At 32.6% G+C, this 17563-nt stretch overlaps 2 protein-coding genes across 3 annotated transcripts in view; one reads left to right on the top strand and one right to left on the bottom strand.

The window, feature by feature from the left end:
* Positions 1-17563, bottom strand: part of LOC126842879 (protein Skeletor, isoforms B/C) — a 39995-nt gene that overhangs the window by 2607 nt on the left and 19825 nt on the right. The window contains exons 6-14 of the mRNA XM_050580090.1: positions 9408-9646; positions 5896-6076; positions 5273-5293; positions 4697-4875; positions 3543-3883; positions 2346-2522; positions 1960-2058; positions 1247-1402; positions 990-1153 (exon numbers count right to left, since the gene is read on the bottom strand). Of these exons, the coding sequence (XP_050436047.1) occupies positions 990-1153; positions 1247-1402; positions 1960-2058; positions 2346-2522; positions 3543-3883; positions 4697-4875; positions 5273-5293; positions 5896-6076; positions 9408-9646 (1557 nt within the window). The remainder of the gene's footprint in view (positions 1-989; positions 1154-1246; positions 1403-1959; positions 2059-2345; positions 2523-3542; positions 3884-4696; positions 4876-5272; positions 5294-5895; positions 6077-9407; positions 9647-17563) is intronic.
* Positions 6191-9395, top strand: LOC126842880 (adenylate kinase 8-like). 2 transcript variants are annotated; one of them, XM_050580091.1, is made up of 11 exons: positions 6191-6328; positions 6828-6954; positions 7021-7112; positions 7165-7249; positions 7336-7413; positions 7498-7598; positions 7863-8040; positions 8126-8232; positions 8297-8409; positions 8835-9042; positions 9105-9395. In XM_050580091.1, the coding sequence occupies exons 1-11, from the start codon at positions 6245-6247 to the stop codon at positions 9363-9365; spliced, it is 1434 nt and encodes a 477-aa protein (XP_050436048.1). In that variant the 5' UTR covers positions 6191-6244; the 3' UTR covers positions 9366-9395. The 2 variants fall into 2 exon arrangements, with proteins under 2 accessions (XP_050436048.1, XP_050436049.1); XM_050580092.1 differs by lacking the exon at positions 9105-9395 and having other exon boundaries at positions 8821-8949.

The raw sequence follows: 17563 nt of genomic DNA, 5'->3' as shown, positions 1-17563 counted from the left end.
AAATGTTGTAAGTATGTGCTAGCGGATTATTGATAAAAGGCTTTGACTGTATTTAGATTTTAATAGTTTCTTATATACTTATGATACCGTTTGAAATGTATCCAAATTCAATAAATAAAAGTTTTAGTAAGTTAATTAGCGAGAATTGAAAACTTAAATAATTAATTTAATTTTTTTAAATTTGTATTTTGTATCTTTCCGACAAGCTATTTTTAATGAGTTTAAAATCAACTATCTATGTCTTATAGTTTATTAAAAAATTAAAAATTAAATGTTATAAGATTGTAACATGCTGACTTTTTTCAAATTCAAATCATTATACCGCTTAGGTTACAATCCGATCTACATGTATATTATCTTATATTAAAGCAAGACAAATATCTATCGTCTCATTTTTAGTATGTAGCATTTTGTTTATGTTCCTATTCCCAACAAGCTCTTAAAGTTACAGAGGTTCGATTTGTCTTCATTTCAATTACCATAGTTACTAATTGATTTTTTTAAATCATTTTAATTTATTAAATGTAAAATTTGTTTCCTATTAAATGAGTATAGTCAGTTTTTTAGAATATCTTTTCAACTTACAATATATATTTTTTATTACTCATACATTACCAATAAACGTTTATTTTAAGGAGTCGCGTATAGGCAATTTTTTAACAAAATTGCTTAGAAACGTATTTTGATTTGTTGTTTATGTGTAAAAATTCCAAAATGATTTTTACTTCTTTTAAGTTAATTATATATTACGAAACTAATCAAATATCTATTTTTCAAGGGTTTTAAAATAGTACCATCTCTCTTTTTTTTGTAAATTAGAATTTCAGTGGTTCTACCACTTAGTTTGAACTTTGAGAGTGATTTTCTTTTCAACTTTTCTATATTTTAAAATTTTATAATTTATTGAATACATATATATATATATATATATATATATATATATATCATTGAGAGTTATCTGCCATCTGGTAATTACTAATATTAGGTACCTGATAGTATACAGTGTCTGGCGTTTCTTCAGCAACTGTCCAGTTTAGCACGCCAACTGCGCCTTCTTCGCAAGACAGTTTCAACGAGTCGAAAAACGCATTGAACGTTTCCATTTCGGACGAACGGTCGTACGACCTAAACTTATACTCGCAATACCGACCGGCTAAAACACATTACAATGCACGTTTTGGATAATTATAAAAGTGTTTGGGGTCCACACTACAGATCTGTCTTATACAATTACTGTCATACACACCTGCAGGTGCCAACGGATACCCTTCGGAATCGTAGTGGATCCCAGCAAACACCCTTTGCTTTTTCTGTTCCGAATCGTCAATATCTCCAAAGCCCCCTTCAGGGTTGTCCGTAATGTAAAACGGGTGATAGTGTCCTGGTTTATTCGGCTTGTCCCCTAATCATATAAAAAACGACCTTTAATTTTATCCACATCAACTTATATTCTACACTAATGTGAATAATGACAAAAGGACAATGACTAATGGCCACCGAAAGTACACTCATTTCTAATAGTAACACGATATTCATAGATTAGTCGAGATAATAACAATACTATGCGGATATAACTTCCGTATAGTAATCGATCAATAAGTGTGATATAATTTTTTTTAGTGGAGTCATCGAACGTATAAACTATTCCAACTACATTTGCATGTTTTAGCGTCCTATAAAGATTGATTAAATCGCAAAAATAAATGTATGCCATTTTAAGCTCGTTAGGATGATCAGCCACAAAGGTAGGGAGCCGCACGTTAAGAGCATTTGAAGCTCTCTCATACTTGTTTGAAGTATGATTTATGGTTTTGTACTTTAATGTCACTTATTATTGCAATGCAAATTTAAACTAATAAATTTACAATATTATAGTGTATATTTACTAATATAGTGTAGGTATATCTACTACTTATTAAGTGACAACGTTAATCATTAAATAAGAAAAATAATACCTACCTCCTTCGATGTAGAAAGTGTATGTTTGTTTTCTCTCCACGTAAATTTCTGGAATTAGCTTGTCGTTAATGTACCAGACAACGTCGCCGGTAGGAACGCCTAAATCAATTTTAGTAATAGTAATTCAAATGTTTAAAGTTGCATTAGGGGTGAGGGTTAAAAAATTAGAGATGTTACAAAAATCGTCTTTTAATAATTGCTTATTTTATAGTTACAGTTGTAGATATTTATATCTAAATAAAACATATTTGCTAAAAAATACACTAAAAAGTCAAAACTAAATAAAAAAAATAGTACCGTTATCTTTTTTGTAAATACAAATTTTCGAAACTCTACTCCTAGTTACATTATGAGAACTGATGTTAATTAAAAATTACTTGACGTACCTGTAATACCCATGTAACCCCTAACACCACCGGAAGGCCCTAGCCTGGCGGTAAACTTGTGTTCACCGATAATAACATTCGGAGGCCACGGCGATAATGACATTTCGTCGTCCATATTGAATAGGGACATGGCACATGTATAATCGTCTTTAGAGTTGAAATTTATTCGTATTTCCTCTGAAAAACAAACAATAATTATTAATTATAATTACAGCCAAATAATAATTGTTTTTTGTCTGATACAATTAGCTAAATCATTAGGTATATCAAATTGCAATTTTGTGTCTTTCGGTATCAGATTAATAAACAAGTAATAATAAACGAAATTATATATAATGTAAAAATGCAAGACGAAAAATAATTTTCACTTCTAAAAGATAAAGAAACTACATCAATCACTGTTACAAGTTAATTGGTGAAGAAATAAAAATAAATCAATAACTCGCACAACTTTTGTCGAGTTTCCTGACATCGTGGACATTATTTGCATATCTTTTAAAAGAACGCATATCGCTATGTATAACGTTACTAAAAAAGAACGAAATCTTATTATGCAAACACTTTTTCTTAATAACACGCAGAAATGATTAACGCAAGTATAAAACATTCCGTAAAACGTTTGAAATTATCTTACAAAAGTCCATACTGAGTATAAGTCTCATGATCATAATAACACAATATCAAAGTACTCCTTGAATAATTAAATATTATATTTTATCCAAGTAGGAATTAGCATTAATATCATTATAGTTATATTAAGTTTTCACACTATAATTGTTTCAATGGTTATAATCAATAGATAGAAAATCCATAAGATGTCATTGCAATGTTTCATTTCAAAGGGTAATCCTTCGTGCCTCACAATGTTGTCTTTACCTTATCCCACTCGAGTTGGATCGATCGCCCAAGCCCCTCTAGAGGCGAGGCCCTCTACTTTTCTCTATCCTACCCAATTTAATCCACTTCAAAAACCCCCGTATTTCCCTTAATAGCATTTTCCCACTTCTTTGATGTTTCCCTCCAGCCCTCCCATTTGGTCTTCTTTAAACTCTCATCCCTTTTCAATACCTATTTTCATTATTTTGTCCCTTTCATTCAACACATATTATAATGCGTAATTGTAATTGGTTTTTTTATTATTAATTGTTTAAATGCGACTAATTTTTTTTTTCAAGATTGAAAATATTCAAGTTTTACCGAAAGTTATATCCTTGGGCGCGTAAGCACTCAGCTGATCCGACTTTCCAAGTGGTCCAATGGCCGCCACAATTAAAGCTGGTGAATCCATCGGCATCGGTTGGTCGTTGATCGCTTCGTTTGTCTGAACTGGTCGACGATACACAACACACGTTATCCCATTCCTTCTGGTGCCTGTTACAAGAACCGCATCGTTCCTACCGCCAAGACGTTCGTCAGGGCACATCCCGCTGTTATCGTCGCATTCCATTGTGGCCGATACGTAATAGTCTTCTGCTTTGAAAGAATTTTTGACCTTGTCGTAAAACACCACCACCACGTCACTGCCCAACAGGGTAACGCTGAAAATCATAATTCATAAGCAAATTTTGTCAACGGGAAGCCCTTTTAATGTTGCCGTCGGATAAGTTGTCACCTATAGCCGATATACCAACCCAAGCGTCTATTATTTTTTTTTTGTACCAAACCCGAATATTTGATACAACAAAATAGTACTTATAATATGTGTACATCGTGGTAACTAAGTACTGAGCTAATAGTGCGCCAGTTTTATATTTCTAAAGAATTAACTAGTTATTCAATTTATGTAAGTTTTTGTTGAACATTTTAAAAGCCAATAAGAGCTGAATGGTCTAATAAAATAAATATATTGTGTAACGTGTTCTGAGAAATTATAACTTGGGTGAAAATAGCAATTTTACAGTAAGATAAAAAAATATGTTAAACTCTTAAAGTTTTCATTTTTGCGCTTTGAAAAAGTTTATAATGCTGCCCATTATAGCATTTGAGCTTAAAAATAAATATACCACAATATATGTTATATTGCGATACATTTGTCGAATATTCAATTTTTAATATTCATCTGTGTCTATGAGTTTAAAAAAAAGCAACGGTGATTACGTCATTTTATTCAGCATCAATTTTTTTGTTAAAAAATATGAAGAGAAACTTAAATAGTAAATTTTCCTTCGGGTATGATTTTTAAAAACGCGTCACACAAATCAACACAAAATAAGCTTTTCCACGTGTTTTGTAGATGTTACTCTAAAGATCTCTTTTCATAATACATAGAATACTACACTGTATTAAAATGTTTCAAAATCTATTCACGATATCTTTGGAATATATATATTTTATACTTTGCTGATACTGACCTGTCCGGATTACCACTAAGGCCAAACGCCATGTACTGATCATCGCGAATTTTGCCAGTCAGTTGCACTTGCACCCAATCGCCTTGGACTTCCCACTGCACTTGTAACCGAGCGGGTAGCAGCTCTCGGCAGTTGTTCATCTCCCAGTGACTTCCCGGATCCGACGTGGTGCTGCTTGTCTTTATATGGATATACAGACACACACACGTTACGCGTATTAATATTAACACTTGTACAACAGTTAAGAAAATTGTAGTAATAAACGTTCTCAGTCGTCGATAACTTAGCTTTGCGCAAAAATGTGGGTTTTTAATTTATCTAACAATCAGACAATGTTAACTCGACGTTACACTAAGTTAGCCCGACTTATCCCTTACTGCTGTATATTTACAATCATAACCAAATATTAAGAACAAAATGTGTTGTTACTCAATATAAATATGGGTATTAAATAAATAAAAGTTAACATAAGTAAACAACTCTTGAGGACGTTTTTCCAACAAAACCGCATAATTATATTTTTTTTTTTGTATAGATTCAAAATTAATAAGTATTATAGGATAACAGTATACTTACAGGGTTGTACCACCACGATGGCTGCAATTCCACGCAAAGCACAAACAATTAAGTATAACAAAACATTAACTGTAATAACTCTTATGTACGACTAATTAAACGTATATTATGTTATAATTAATCTTATATCCAATTATCAACTCTTAATAATAACTTTGTTTAATTATTTTATTCGGTTGTAAGGATTCATCAGTTTTCGTGTAATTATTTTTCTATGGAACTGACTTTCAGAAAAATAATTAGTTTCGAATACATAATGTTTGTCGGTATACGGCGAATAATTATGTATTACACTATTTCAAAGTTGTCCAATGAAGTCGGATTCGTTTAACAAAACGTATTAAATGTTAAAGAAAACATAGGATTTCAATAGAAACGAAACAATACAGTTCTATATAATTATTACAAGACACCGAACAAAAAACTACAACAACATATACAAAATAATGATAAAAAATAATATTAAAAATAAACAATAGTAAAATAAAATAAAAAAATAGAAAAAATATTTTTCTTGTTCAAATTTAGATTCCGTTTCAGTTCCACCGTAGGAACTGAAGGCTGAAAAACCACGGGAAACCGATGCCGAAATGCGGTATTTTTGGCTGTGTGGGTTTACTCACGGTCAGCTTGGTCTGCCCCAACGCCGGTGGCACGTCCAAGTCGTCCGGGATGTTGACATGGCCAAAATTGTGCGTATATTGCACACACCAAACAGCCAGCCAATCGATCGCGTGCACCGTTAGGCTTCCGGGCAATTGGATTTCTATGTCTTCTCCCTGGTAGCCCTTCAATGGTTCCAGACTGGAAATCGCAAAAAAAAAACAGTAAAAATTATATTAAAAAAAAAAAACTCCAAAGACATACTGCGCAGCTTGCGCGTTACCAAGGACTTTAGTTAATCGACGGGCTCGTTGCTAAGAGCATTAACAACTCGGGATATTTCATGTTACAAAAAGTATACACGCAACAATGGAACTGTTCCCAGCGATTTCATTGGCCAACGCGAATCATGTATCATACATGGAAAAGCACAGAGTGTACGAAATGTTCAACGTAAGTATACTCAACTTTTACACATAAGCAATTAAACCCAGATGAAAAAGCAGCATTATTTTTATCAAAGCTCTTTTATAAATTCAACGTCGACTTTTTGTATGGGTTTTTTCCTTCGAATTTACCAAGGACTATTATTCACAATTCTACTAATAATGTTAGACAGCTGACGACCACCGACTCAGTTACAACATCCTTTAAACTCTTACACACTCGAAATTATAACTTTATGGTTAGTTTTCGAACTACATCAAATATTGTGTGCAGCTGTTTAACATATACATTTTATTTTAACGTATCATTTGTTTTTCTACAAGTAAAAACACTGGGAAAAATTTAACAGCAACGTTATATTACTATCGTAAATTGTTGAATGAAGATAAGTTTGAAAAGCTCCATTTACGATTATAAAGAACATTCTTCTTAATAATATTTTTCATAATCGTGGTTCTATTCGAATCTATCGCGATTAACGAACCAGTACAATTATTTTACACAGAATATGGTTAAGATGCTCGTCATCCACCAGCCGGCTGATCATATGAAATTTTTACTGTGGTATTTGAAGAACAAATTACACGTGGATTTACCAAAAATAATATTCATCGCTCCACCGCAATACACGAGTAAGCTACGGGCCGGGGCTAAGTCGAGGACGGGAGTTCAAATATTGACTATTTGATTTCGTTTAGATAAAGTGTACATTGCTCTCAACATAGCCAAAAGCACCGGCGCAATAACCATCGATCGACAGAATGTATTACATAGACACTGGAGGAAAAAAGTAAACGCATACACCGTCTAATCGAAAATGCTCCTAATAACATATATTTCAGGGTACGTGCCCGGAGGACTTCCCAACTATGCTAGTCGATTACATGAAAGCCAAAGGCACTTGGAAAAAGGGATGGATACTCTTGGGTAAATAATAAAATACATATTACCGCTGTATTATTATAATATAGATGCGTATGTGATTTCGGGAGCTAGTAAAAGTTTTTGCGTAGATATACCTAAAAACAAGGACGAAGCCAACAAATTGATCGGAATGGGCATCATACCGACTCATACAATAGTTTTAGAAGGTAAACTATTGTTATTACGTTATTTTTCGCGTGATAATATAATATTATGCGCAATACAAGATGTTATAAACAACTGTTTGATAGATCATCATGGTTTCACAAATTGGTCCAAGTACGACGCGTTCGACAAACAATACAAGCAAATGGAATTTGAACTGAAAACAGTGTTTAGTAATTCATTGAAAGTTTGTATTTTAATAAATATCGGTAGCCGAGAAGTTTGTTTTAAATATCTGTAACGTAGTAATAACACAGAGATGACGAAATTAATATTTGTATAAGGATAGTAAACTAGTCAAATATGGCCTTTGCGTTTTTAGTTAGATGTGTCCGTTTTAATTTTATCCACTCTGTGCTGTTGTAAACCTATTACAGAGATATTGTTATTTTGTCAAACGGTAATAATGATAAACATAATAATAAATGATCATAATGTTTTCAATTGGCAGCTCATTGATATATTTGGCAAATCATTTGAAACCGTACTGGATCTGTGCCTCGAACAAGTTTTATATCAAAAACCATTGGCTGCGCCGTTTATTCCAAGAATAGTTCTCATAGGTCCAATTGGCTCTAGACGGTTTTCCATAGCTAAATCGTTATCCGAAAAGCTCAAAATCGTCCATAGTACGTAACCAATCGTGATGTGTACACGGCTAGGCAATAACTGGTGCACACGCTGTTATTTCATTATATTTATACATGTTTTCAGTCGACGCCAATCAAATTTCTTCGCAGAAAATACTCGGACACTCAAAAATGGATAGTGTATTTTCTCGTGACAGCATACCTATAGAAACCATTTACGGTTGGATTAAAGTAGGTGTATGGTCTAACAATGCTGCTTTCCGTTTATTTAATAGCTACTTCGTCCCCTGTGCAGTCAAAGATTACCACGAACAAAGCTTGTTTGACTAGAGGATATGTATTGACTGGATTCCCTCGTTCTAGAAATGACTTGGAGTGGCTGGACTCAATCGAATTTCCACCCAATCGGTGAGCTATATATATTTGTATTTGCCCGAAATCAACACTCAAGTAGTACTCGGTCTGATCAGTTGTTAGACTGTCTGCCATACATGACACATTATGTACATACCTTAACTACGCTTAATCGGAGGTTGTAAACATTTTCACGCGTTATTTATTTGCTTCTATTATTTCGGACATAAATATTTACCAGCGGAAATAAAACCTTCAATCGCAAATCTTCCAGAATTTTCAATAAAGTTTCTACCTATTGGTACTAGGAACTAGGAGATTTTACAATTAGTAAATATTTTTATGGGGTTTTAACACAAATATCTGTATTAGCTAATTTTTGAAAGAATAAATTATGAACTTGATAATGAAAAGGAATAATGTTTGTTTTTTAGACGTCTTTAATGTTGATGTAAAAGTTTTTAGTATAACGTTTTCAGAATTATATTTCTGGGGATAGATTTGAAACAGCTGTTCGACCATTTGGAGAATAGATGCATCGATAAAAACACCGGGACTTTTATGAGCTTAGAGAAGGCCGCTAGAGATGTAAAAAAAGGCATTCTGAAATTAGATCAGCTACAAAGGCAACCCATGCAATTGGTCAAGCTATTCAACGAGTACAAAATGTACGGTGAACAACTAAAAGTTAGTGAGCGCGGATGTGTACATTTGGGTAATTTACATATAATGAAATACACAATTTACAGGACATGTTACATTACTGCGGTGACGACTGTTTCATAGTGTATGGCGACGGATCGTTATACGACCGGATAGTGCATTGCGTGATGTCTGGCAGTCCTGCCACGAAACACAGACCTCAAAACCGATTTTCGTCTCGACTGACGATGAATTTGTTCAAGAAAATGGCCATGTCCTATCGGGATATTTGCGAGACAAGGCACTTGTCGGAGGAAGCTCATAAGTTAGCGTTAGCGTTAGGTCAAAACTGTACGCAAATTGAATAATAAAACGTGCAATTGCATAACGCCTGTGGTTATTTATATTACCTTCCGATTTCGTTGGGGACTTTGACGCCGTACGGCGATGGTTCTGAGCCGTTGCCCACGAAGAAGTAAGCATCGGGTCCTAATCCGTCGTAATGTAAATTCGGTATGTAGAAAGTCCGGGCGTCCAAAATACTGATGTTACCTGACCGCAGTCCGTGCGCAAAACGTTTGAACTCGGGCAAAAGCCGAGGTTTAGGTGGATCTATAGTGTTTGGTATGTACACTTCGCCAAAGTTTACCTGAAAATCACAAACGGAAAACGTTACAAACATGTTTATTGTATATATCGACCATATGGAAAATAACAAAACTATAATAGAATTTATTATTATTATTTTTACAATGAAAGCTGCGTGTATTCTCAGCGTCGTCGTTACAGCATATAATAACTGATCCCTACGATTGGACGAATGGACACATCGACTATCCATTTTATCCAATGAGGACGTGTCTGGATATTTTTTAATAGTTTTTTTAACGGGAGAAGAAACTGGAGTAGTAGCCCGGGTAAGGTACAGGGTCGTCGACGAAAAACCCTATCTAAGGTCATCTGCTGGTAGGGAAATGTGTTAAACGTGACGAATAATATAATATATTTCAAAAGAGGGATAATCATTTATTATTACATAAGCTCTTCTCTTCTCCAACACTCACAAATCACAATTAAGTGTTAATTAAATAACGCGATGATGGAAACATTTTAACAAAACTAAACACGATTGTGCAAACTTGTTTTGTTAACTTATTTCTGTTTTAAGCAATACGCTATAATAAGCAATGTATATATGGAACAGCTGTAGTAATAATAAATGTATATTTATTCTAACATCAAAATTATGAAATATCTGGCTCTGGTTAGGTATTGCTACAGATAACTCAATTTCTTAAAAATATATACTTATGCTCGTTGTTTTCCAACAAACGAAATCTTCGCCATCGTATTCTTATTATTTACACTGTACTTTAAAAGTTATATCCTTTTTTAGTGACAACTTTGCTGAATTGTACATCCTACGAGATAATTAACAGTACAATACGCGAGAGCTCGAAAACCCTTTTTGACGCTCAAAACTTTTGCGTATTTTATTATCATTATTATTATTTTTTATTTAAGCTTCACGTTTCCCCTTTTTAATTCCCCAGACTCTTTTATTTAATCTTAGTCGTTTCAAGAGTCCACAGGGAAAAACATTGATTTATGAATTAAGAACAGCACGAAGGAAAACTTATTTTTGTCTGAGGCTTGGCTACTATGAATATATGATAATAATAAAAACAATAAAATGTTATATTATATACAGCACGAGTCTAAAGATTTTTTTAGAGATTTAATTAATTCATTAAAATCGAACTTATCCAATGTGTTTTGATTTAAAGGAAGTTGTTTTTCTACTCTCAAATATTGTGTAAAACGGTGTTTTTTTCACAACAGAAATCTCATTTTCACCGTGTCACATTATTGAACGGGTAATATTTTGGCTAGTTTAGGGAAACGGCTTATAGGCGCTGTATCGGGTACACGATCGAACATAGTTGTTATATATAAATTCAAGTACGTTATACAACGGCGATTTGACTCTTTGGAAACGGTTAAAATCCGAGTTTAAAAGGTCTATAATATCCAAAACGTTTTTGGGCTAATGCAACGTTACGGTTTTTGTGGTATTTCGACGAATTCGGATGTCGTTTACGCGAAGCCGCTGATATACGACAATAACATATAGGCCTACCCTTCAGCTTTCCTATCTCCGTCCAGCGTAAGTTGCTCCGGTGCAAAGCTCACATAAAGCCGACGGTTTTAAGGAAACGACGAGCAATAAAAAAATATATACATACATTTATCTGTCTATGTAAAAAAGAAGATCCGCAAGTGTTTATGTACATTATCATTGCTTCACACTCGGTGGTGAGCTTTAAAACGCTATCGACCGATCTGAAGACGGCTGTCAGGTATAGCGGCAACATGGTTTTTCGCTTTTGTATAATATGTAATTATTCCTAATTGCATCTGTACAGTATCTTAGGCAAACGGACCGTACTTATTGACTTTGGAACGGCGACTGGCGAGTAATTGCATTTTATTCTTTACACTTTTTCGCGGCCAAAGAGGGAAATCCACTAGTTGCAAAATCGTTAACGTCCCGTGGGACGTAACCAGATGGCCGTTAACCGAGAAGCCTGTAACCGTGATCGATGACCACACAAGCTGCCACACTTGAATAGGTGCTCGTTTTCCGGTAGGCTGCATAACAATGTTACTGAATGTGTACATTGTGTTACGTGTGTACTTTAAAAAAAAAATCGTGTCATAAATTACTTATTGGCGTAGAGAATAGAGTGTAAAAAAAAAAAATACTACTTTATTTTACAAGAACATTAATCAATCTACAAACAATTTATTAGTGTAAATAACTGCTGGGCTTGAAAGAAAACTACAAAATAATTCGCATGTGCATAACAGTGTTGTTTAATCATTTATTTTTAATTCGAATTCCCTTATTTATAAAAATAATAAAATATAGTTTGTAACCCGATTAGGCACAATATGTTCGATTGTAATTAATTTAATATAATATGTACTAGATGAAAACAAATAAGAAATGATAACTATGGGTTTAGAAAATATATAGATATAAAAAAGATATTTAAATGTATTAGATGTTCATATTTTGTAATGCGATTTGGTATACTCGATGCAATCTCGTGTTATCTTCACTAAAATAAATATACAAATATCGCACACCTAGATCAAAACTGTAGCAACTCAAAAAACACCTTTAAAAGTTTTAAACGGTTTTGATAGTTAGAATTATGGGATTAGTCATTATTACAAAAGGTACCTAAAGCGTCATATTTTGGAGAGTAATGAAGATAAATTAAGGTTTGTTTTGTTGGTTCATGCAACTTCGTTTGTAGAATGCGAATATACAAATAACTAAAAATACCCACTTTTTGAGTTGTTACAGTTTTGATCTAGATATGTACATTGTACACTATACAGTTATTTTATTAGTAAAAAAATGTAGTAATGATAGTTTTTTCCCAATTTTTTTCTTTGGTAACTGAAAAGTACAAATTGTACAATTGTGCGTTAAATATTCATAATTTCGATATTGTATAAATGAATTATTATTTAGTATTTATTTATAAAATGTAAATTAATTATGAGAGGACTACTTTATTTTGTAGCAAGCCGTTGCGTTCACACTATACATTTAATTTCGTTTATTCATTATAATGTACAGGTAACAAAGTCAGACGAGCTACTGGTGGTTTGTTCGTTATACATAGTTCATATGTCAGGACAAGCGTTGGACGGGCATGCCGCCAACAAGTGATCATTTTACCAAACCTATAACTCAAGTTTTGCGCAATTATATATACTTAAGGTCATTCGTGATTATTTTATGCTACACTTGTCCGAGTCTTGGCGAATATGAAAACCAAAAAGGTCCTACACCGGAGTACGTTATTATCAGAATATATTATTGTATTTCACAACCAGCTGCCACGAAATAGCCCTGACACGGGATGTACGTTGCCTACATATTGTATGTCATAATGATTATAATAGATCCATCTTTATGCGAGCCGAGAGCCAGAAGGAAACCGGTGCTTTTGCCGGAATGTTATTTCGAGCCATTAAATCGAAATGAACTTAATATCCGGACGATGACGCACGCGCCCCTCGGGCTGGCACCCGTGAAAACGACGATAATAATATAATCCACGGTCGCGCACAATGTTTTTTAATAATATCTCACAGACTGCCGACCCTATATTACTATTGTTATTTTCATATATATATATATTGAAAACGAAAGCGGGACACGGAACGGGCGCATCGCTGATCCGAAGGGTTGGACGAGGGATAAACCCTCGTGAAATGCCTTTTGACCCGCCGCCGAACGGTTTCAGTTAATTAGAACCAACAAATTATTAGCATATACTATTTTATACGCATGTTTATATTATATATTTTGCATAGATAGGTATTTGCATGCATACACCGCGACCGACACGGTTTTGAAGCGGAAAACGGCGGTCGAGGGAAAACGTTTAACGTTTAAATTCAGTGTCGCAGTTGTTACAAATAACTCTATTCGAACAGAATACTTTAATTCGAATAGAACATGAGAATTGCATCTACTATAACATAGTAATGTAGGAAATAGAAAACAATAATTGGTAGTACAAAAATTGTTGGAAATATTACTTAAACTGTAATAATAATGATAATTTATTGTCGACCTATTGAAAGTTGTGTTAAGCCGTATTCATACAAAGAAAATTAATAATAAAGTGATAGTTGAACTTTTTTTTTGATTCCAATAAAAATATTGTTTAGAAAATTTACAAAAAAACACTATTTGAATAATATTATTAGTAGTTTATTCGAATAATGCCCAACTTTGCTTACTATTAATTATGTACTATTTATTAAGTCCAAATAGTATAAAAAAAACCTAGGTAATATTTAAAACAGTATTTAAAATGTTGTTCCTTTGCATAGTTATTATAATTATAAGCTCAACTGTATAATCAAAATTCTTTTGAATGTACTTCTCTTAGGAAAGACCAAATGTAGTTATGCGAAAAATTAATTAGGTCAAACGTCATTTATTTTTCATGGGAATTAATTTTGATTTCAACGGCACATCGCGTTTTGCTTGACTCGGTATTTTTCTTAAAAACCCCGTTTTTCTCGAGAACTTATGCGAACTAATTATAATCCTTTAAAACAATTCAAGCTTTATGTTTCTGAGATTCGTCGGATAGGTATTAAAATAATCATTACGGGTCTAAACAATTTGCATACCATGAATAATAATATTTGAGTTTCACTCGGCGTTATTTATTGCATTATTGCAAGTAGTTTCAAGAACTAAATTTCATATTGTATGTTTTTAAACATTTTTAGTAAAAATATGCGTGCACTAAAATTCCATTCCTTTTGTCGACGATCAATATCCATTAAATTAATTTTCATCCCTGCAAATTCCTACTAAACATTATTATTATTTTGTATAATAATATTATGTTTTAGTAATAATAGGTTAGCTTCTTTTCGATTTACAGTTTATCATTAACAATTTATTTTATAGCGCTAATAAAACTTATACTCTTAAAAGTTTCATATTTCTTCACGACACTTTTCAAACATTTGTTAGGAATACTTAAAAAAAAGTAAAGAGTTTTCCATTATTTAGTTCATACTTTGACTAGAGTACTATATAATGCCGTAAAAAAAGTAATAACTCATGTATTTAAGAAAGTTAAAATTAAAAATATTGTACTTAAAATGCATTTGTGTAACTAATTTACCACATAGGAAACTTTTTTTTTTAAATCTACTACTGTACTAAAAAATATGTTACATAAGGATTATAGAATTTGATTAGTTTTAATTATTGGACGATCCATCGCTATCTCAAGTTGCCCACACAGTACCAGATGAAATTACAAAGTTTGCACGTCAAATCGAGACAAAATCAATCTTCATGAACAAAGTCAGTTATCACGTCAATCCAACAAAACTTTTGGGTACTTCAATGACGCAAGGCGTTACAACCGTTAAAATTTCTAACAACCGGATATCAGGTAAAGGCATAATATAATTGGTGTTGTAAATACTTTTGGTCGATTAAAAAAAGAAGCTTTTAGAAAGTTGCAAAAAAAGAAGAAAAAGAGTCAAACACTTGAAGAATTTTACACATTTTTAAAAAAAATATAATAATTATTATTACTATAGGTACAAACGGAAAAACATAATGTTGATGTTTGGTTTCAACTGAAGTTTGTTTGCATCAACTAGATTTTATAATTTTATAGCTGAACAATGGTTATTTCCTAATAATAATAGTTCTTTCAATTAGTTAATCAAGTAAAATTAAAATGCTTTAAGTTATCTTTCTATCTAATGGATATTAGATAGAAATATTATTTAGCGAGTACACCTATAAACTATTAAATGTCTCTGTCACTGATGCAACCAACAGTTAATACAAAAACATATTTTTTGTTGTGTAAATATTTCGATAAAACTTTAAAGATATCATTGTATAGGTTTTTTTTTATCGGATTTCGAAAAAAAGTGGGTAATGTGTTTAGGTATAATTTGGGATAACTGCGAGTTTTTTAATTAAGGTCGTTTACAACATTAAGGAAATACTTAAATAAATACATCCGTTTATTCGGTTACACGTGGTGAGACTCATTTGTATATTGTGTATATATATATATATATATATTTATATTGCTCGTATTCAATTAAATTGGCGAATAACAAGTGAGCCACCGCACAAATCTCGGCACGCCCAGAAGATTTGAATTTTGAGATTTTTTTTTTTCGTCCCATGAATAACAACAACGCGATACTTTAAATATACAGCATACCGTTTTCCTGTACCCCTCGACGAGCTTATATCTTTTTGGTCACCGGACCGGATCGGAATACAAAACACAACAGCTATATTATTATATGAGAGCGTCTCGCCCTCACAACCCGAGCAAGTCGACAACTGCAACCGTACATATTAAGTAGCAAGGCGGCGGCAGTTTATATTGTGACTCTGTGCTGTGCGCGATCATGTCGGGAGGAGAGCAATAAATCCAACGGTCGTCCCTGCATGCACACGTTACTAACACACCCCCGAAAACATGCAGAGGGTGTCAATTTAATTTCATATACCCGATAACAAGCGCCACCGTACACGACGATGTAATAATGAACCGTCGCCACCCCAACGCGTTCGCTTTAAGGACCGAATTTATATCTATAAACTTATTTTTCGTTCTCCTTTTACCCACACGAAAAGCGTTCCAATACATATATATATATATATATATCAATAGAGCACTGCCGGATATAGTTTACTTCCGAATGCCATAGATTTTTATTGGCCGTGTTGCAAACACACGACGAACGCTTGCATTTTTGACGGTAGTTTCCGCCACCGTGCAACAGACGTCCCTTTTATAGTAACTTTATTATTCGTTTACGCCGACCTCTATATTATTACATTATTATCACATTACCTACTCGAAATCTGAACCTCGACACCAGGTCAAAATAATAGTGGTATTATGTTTGTCGCTTGTCTGTAAACCACAACAATATAGCCGATCGTTTGGAAACAGCGGATAAGTAATTAAAAACTCAAGCGTTATAAAATATATTAAATTTATCATCAAACAACCGCAGCCGTAGTGAACATATTATACTATGATAAATGTCACACAACAGTAGACTTTCCTAGTCTATGAACTATAGCGCGTTAAACAGCTGTTTAATTTTTATTTTTATGTAGTAAAGAATGAAAAAAGACTTGCTATATTTTTTTTTTTTAAACTTTTTTTAAAAAATGCAGAAAAGTATTTTATAACTATTTTATACAAATAGTTATAAAACTAGTACCTTCTCAGCTTCGCATTGAAACTAAAAACTTAAGAAGTATTATTAAATATTTCGAAAAAGTCACAAAGAAAAGTTTTTTCTTAACAAATCAAGTCCGATCTTTTTATGCTATTTTGTCAGCATTTTAATATAAATATATTATACTTTATCTATTTAACTACATGATTTAATTTTAAATTAAACGGTGTTCAGCAGTAAACCGATACGAATTTTATCCATATGACTTTTAGAAAAACTTTTTCATCATAATAACTACATATTTTATTCAAATGATCCAGATTTGAACTTTTAAGAGACGTAAAAATGTTTATATTTAAATATTTTTTAAAAAATAAAATAAATGACCCGGTTTAGTTTTTATCTGTACCATGCTATGTGTATAACATCCAGTTATTAGCTCACTCATAAAATAGTAAATACTTTGTATTTATTTTATAAATAAAGTATTATTTGTGGAATATTTCCATGATACTCAATATTACAGTCTAACTTATTTGATAAATAATATATAAAAAAATTGTTTTATACTATTTATTTTGTCATCAAAACCATTATTGTATTGAAGGAATAAAGGTCGTAGCTCGAGGTTACACGAAGTGGTAGATATAATAAATAAAAAAATAATATTGAAGCTAAAATATATCAACGGCCGCATATAATAAAACATACACATATATATTATATATATAATAAAAAGACCGGTGACTTTTTTTTCATAAGCCTCATACTTTTATACCGT

This window comes from Adelges cooleyi, unplaced genomic scaffold (genome assembly GCF_023614345.1).
Source record: "Adelges cooleyi isolate 19-005CV unplaced genomic scaffold, UGA_ACOO_1.1 ACOO_flye_CR_arks_rails_tigmint_CR_PRNA_574, whole genome shotgun sequence".
NCBI lineage: Eukaryota > Metazoa > Arthropoda > Insecta > Hemiptera > Adelgidae > Adelges > Adelges cooleyi.
The sequence above is the reverse complement of the archived record's forward strand: the minus strand, read 5'-3'. Positions and strand labels throughout refer to the sequence as shown.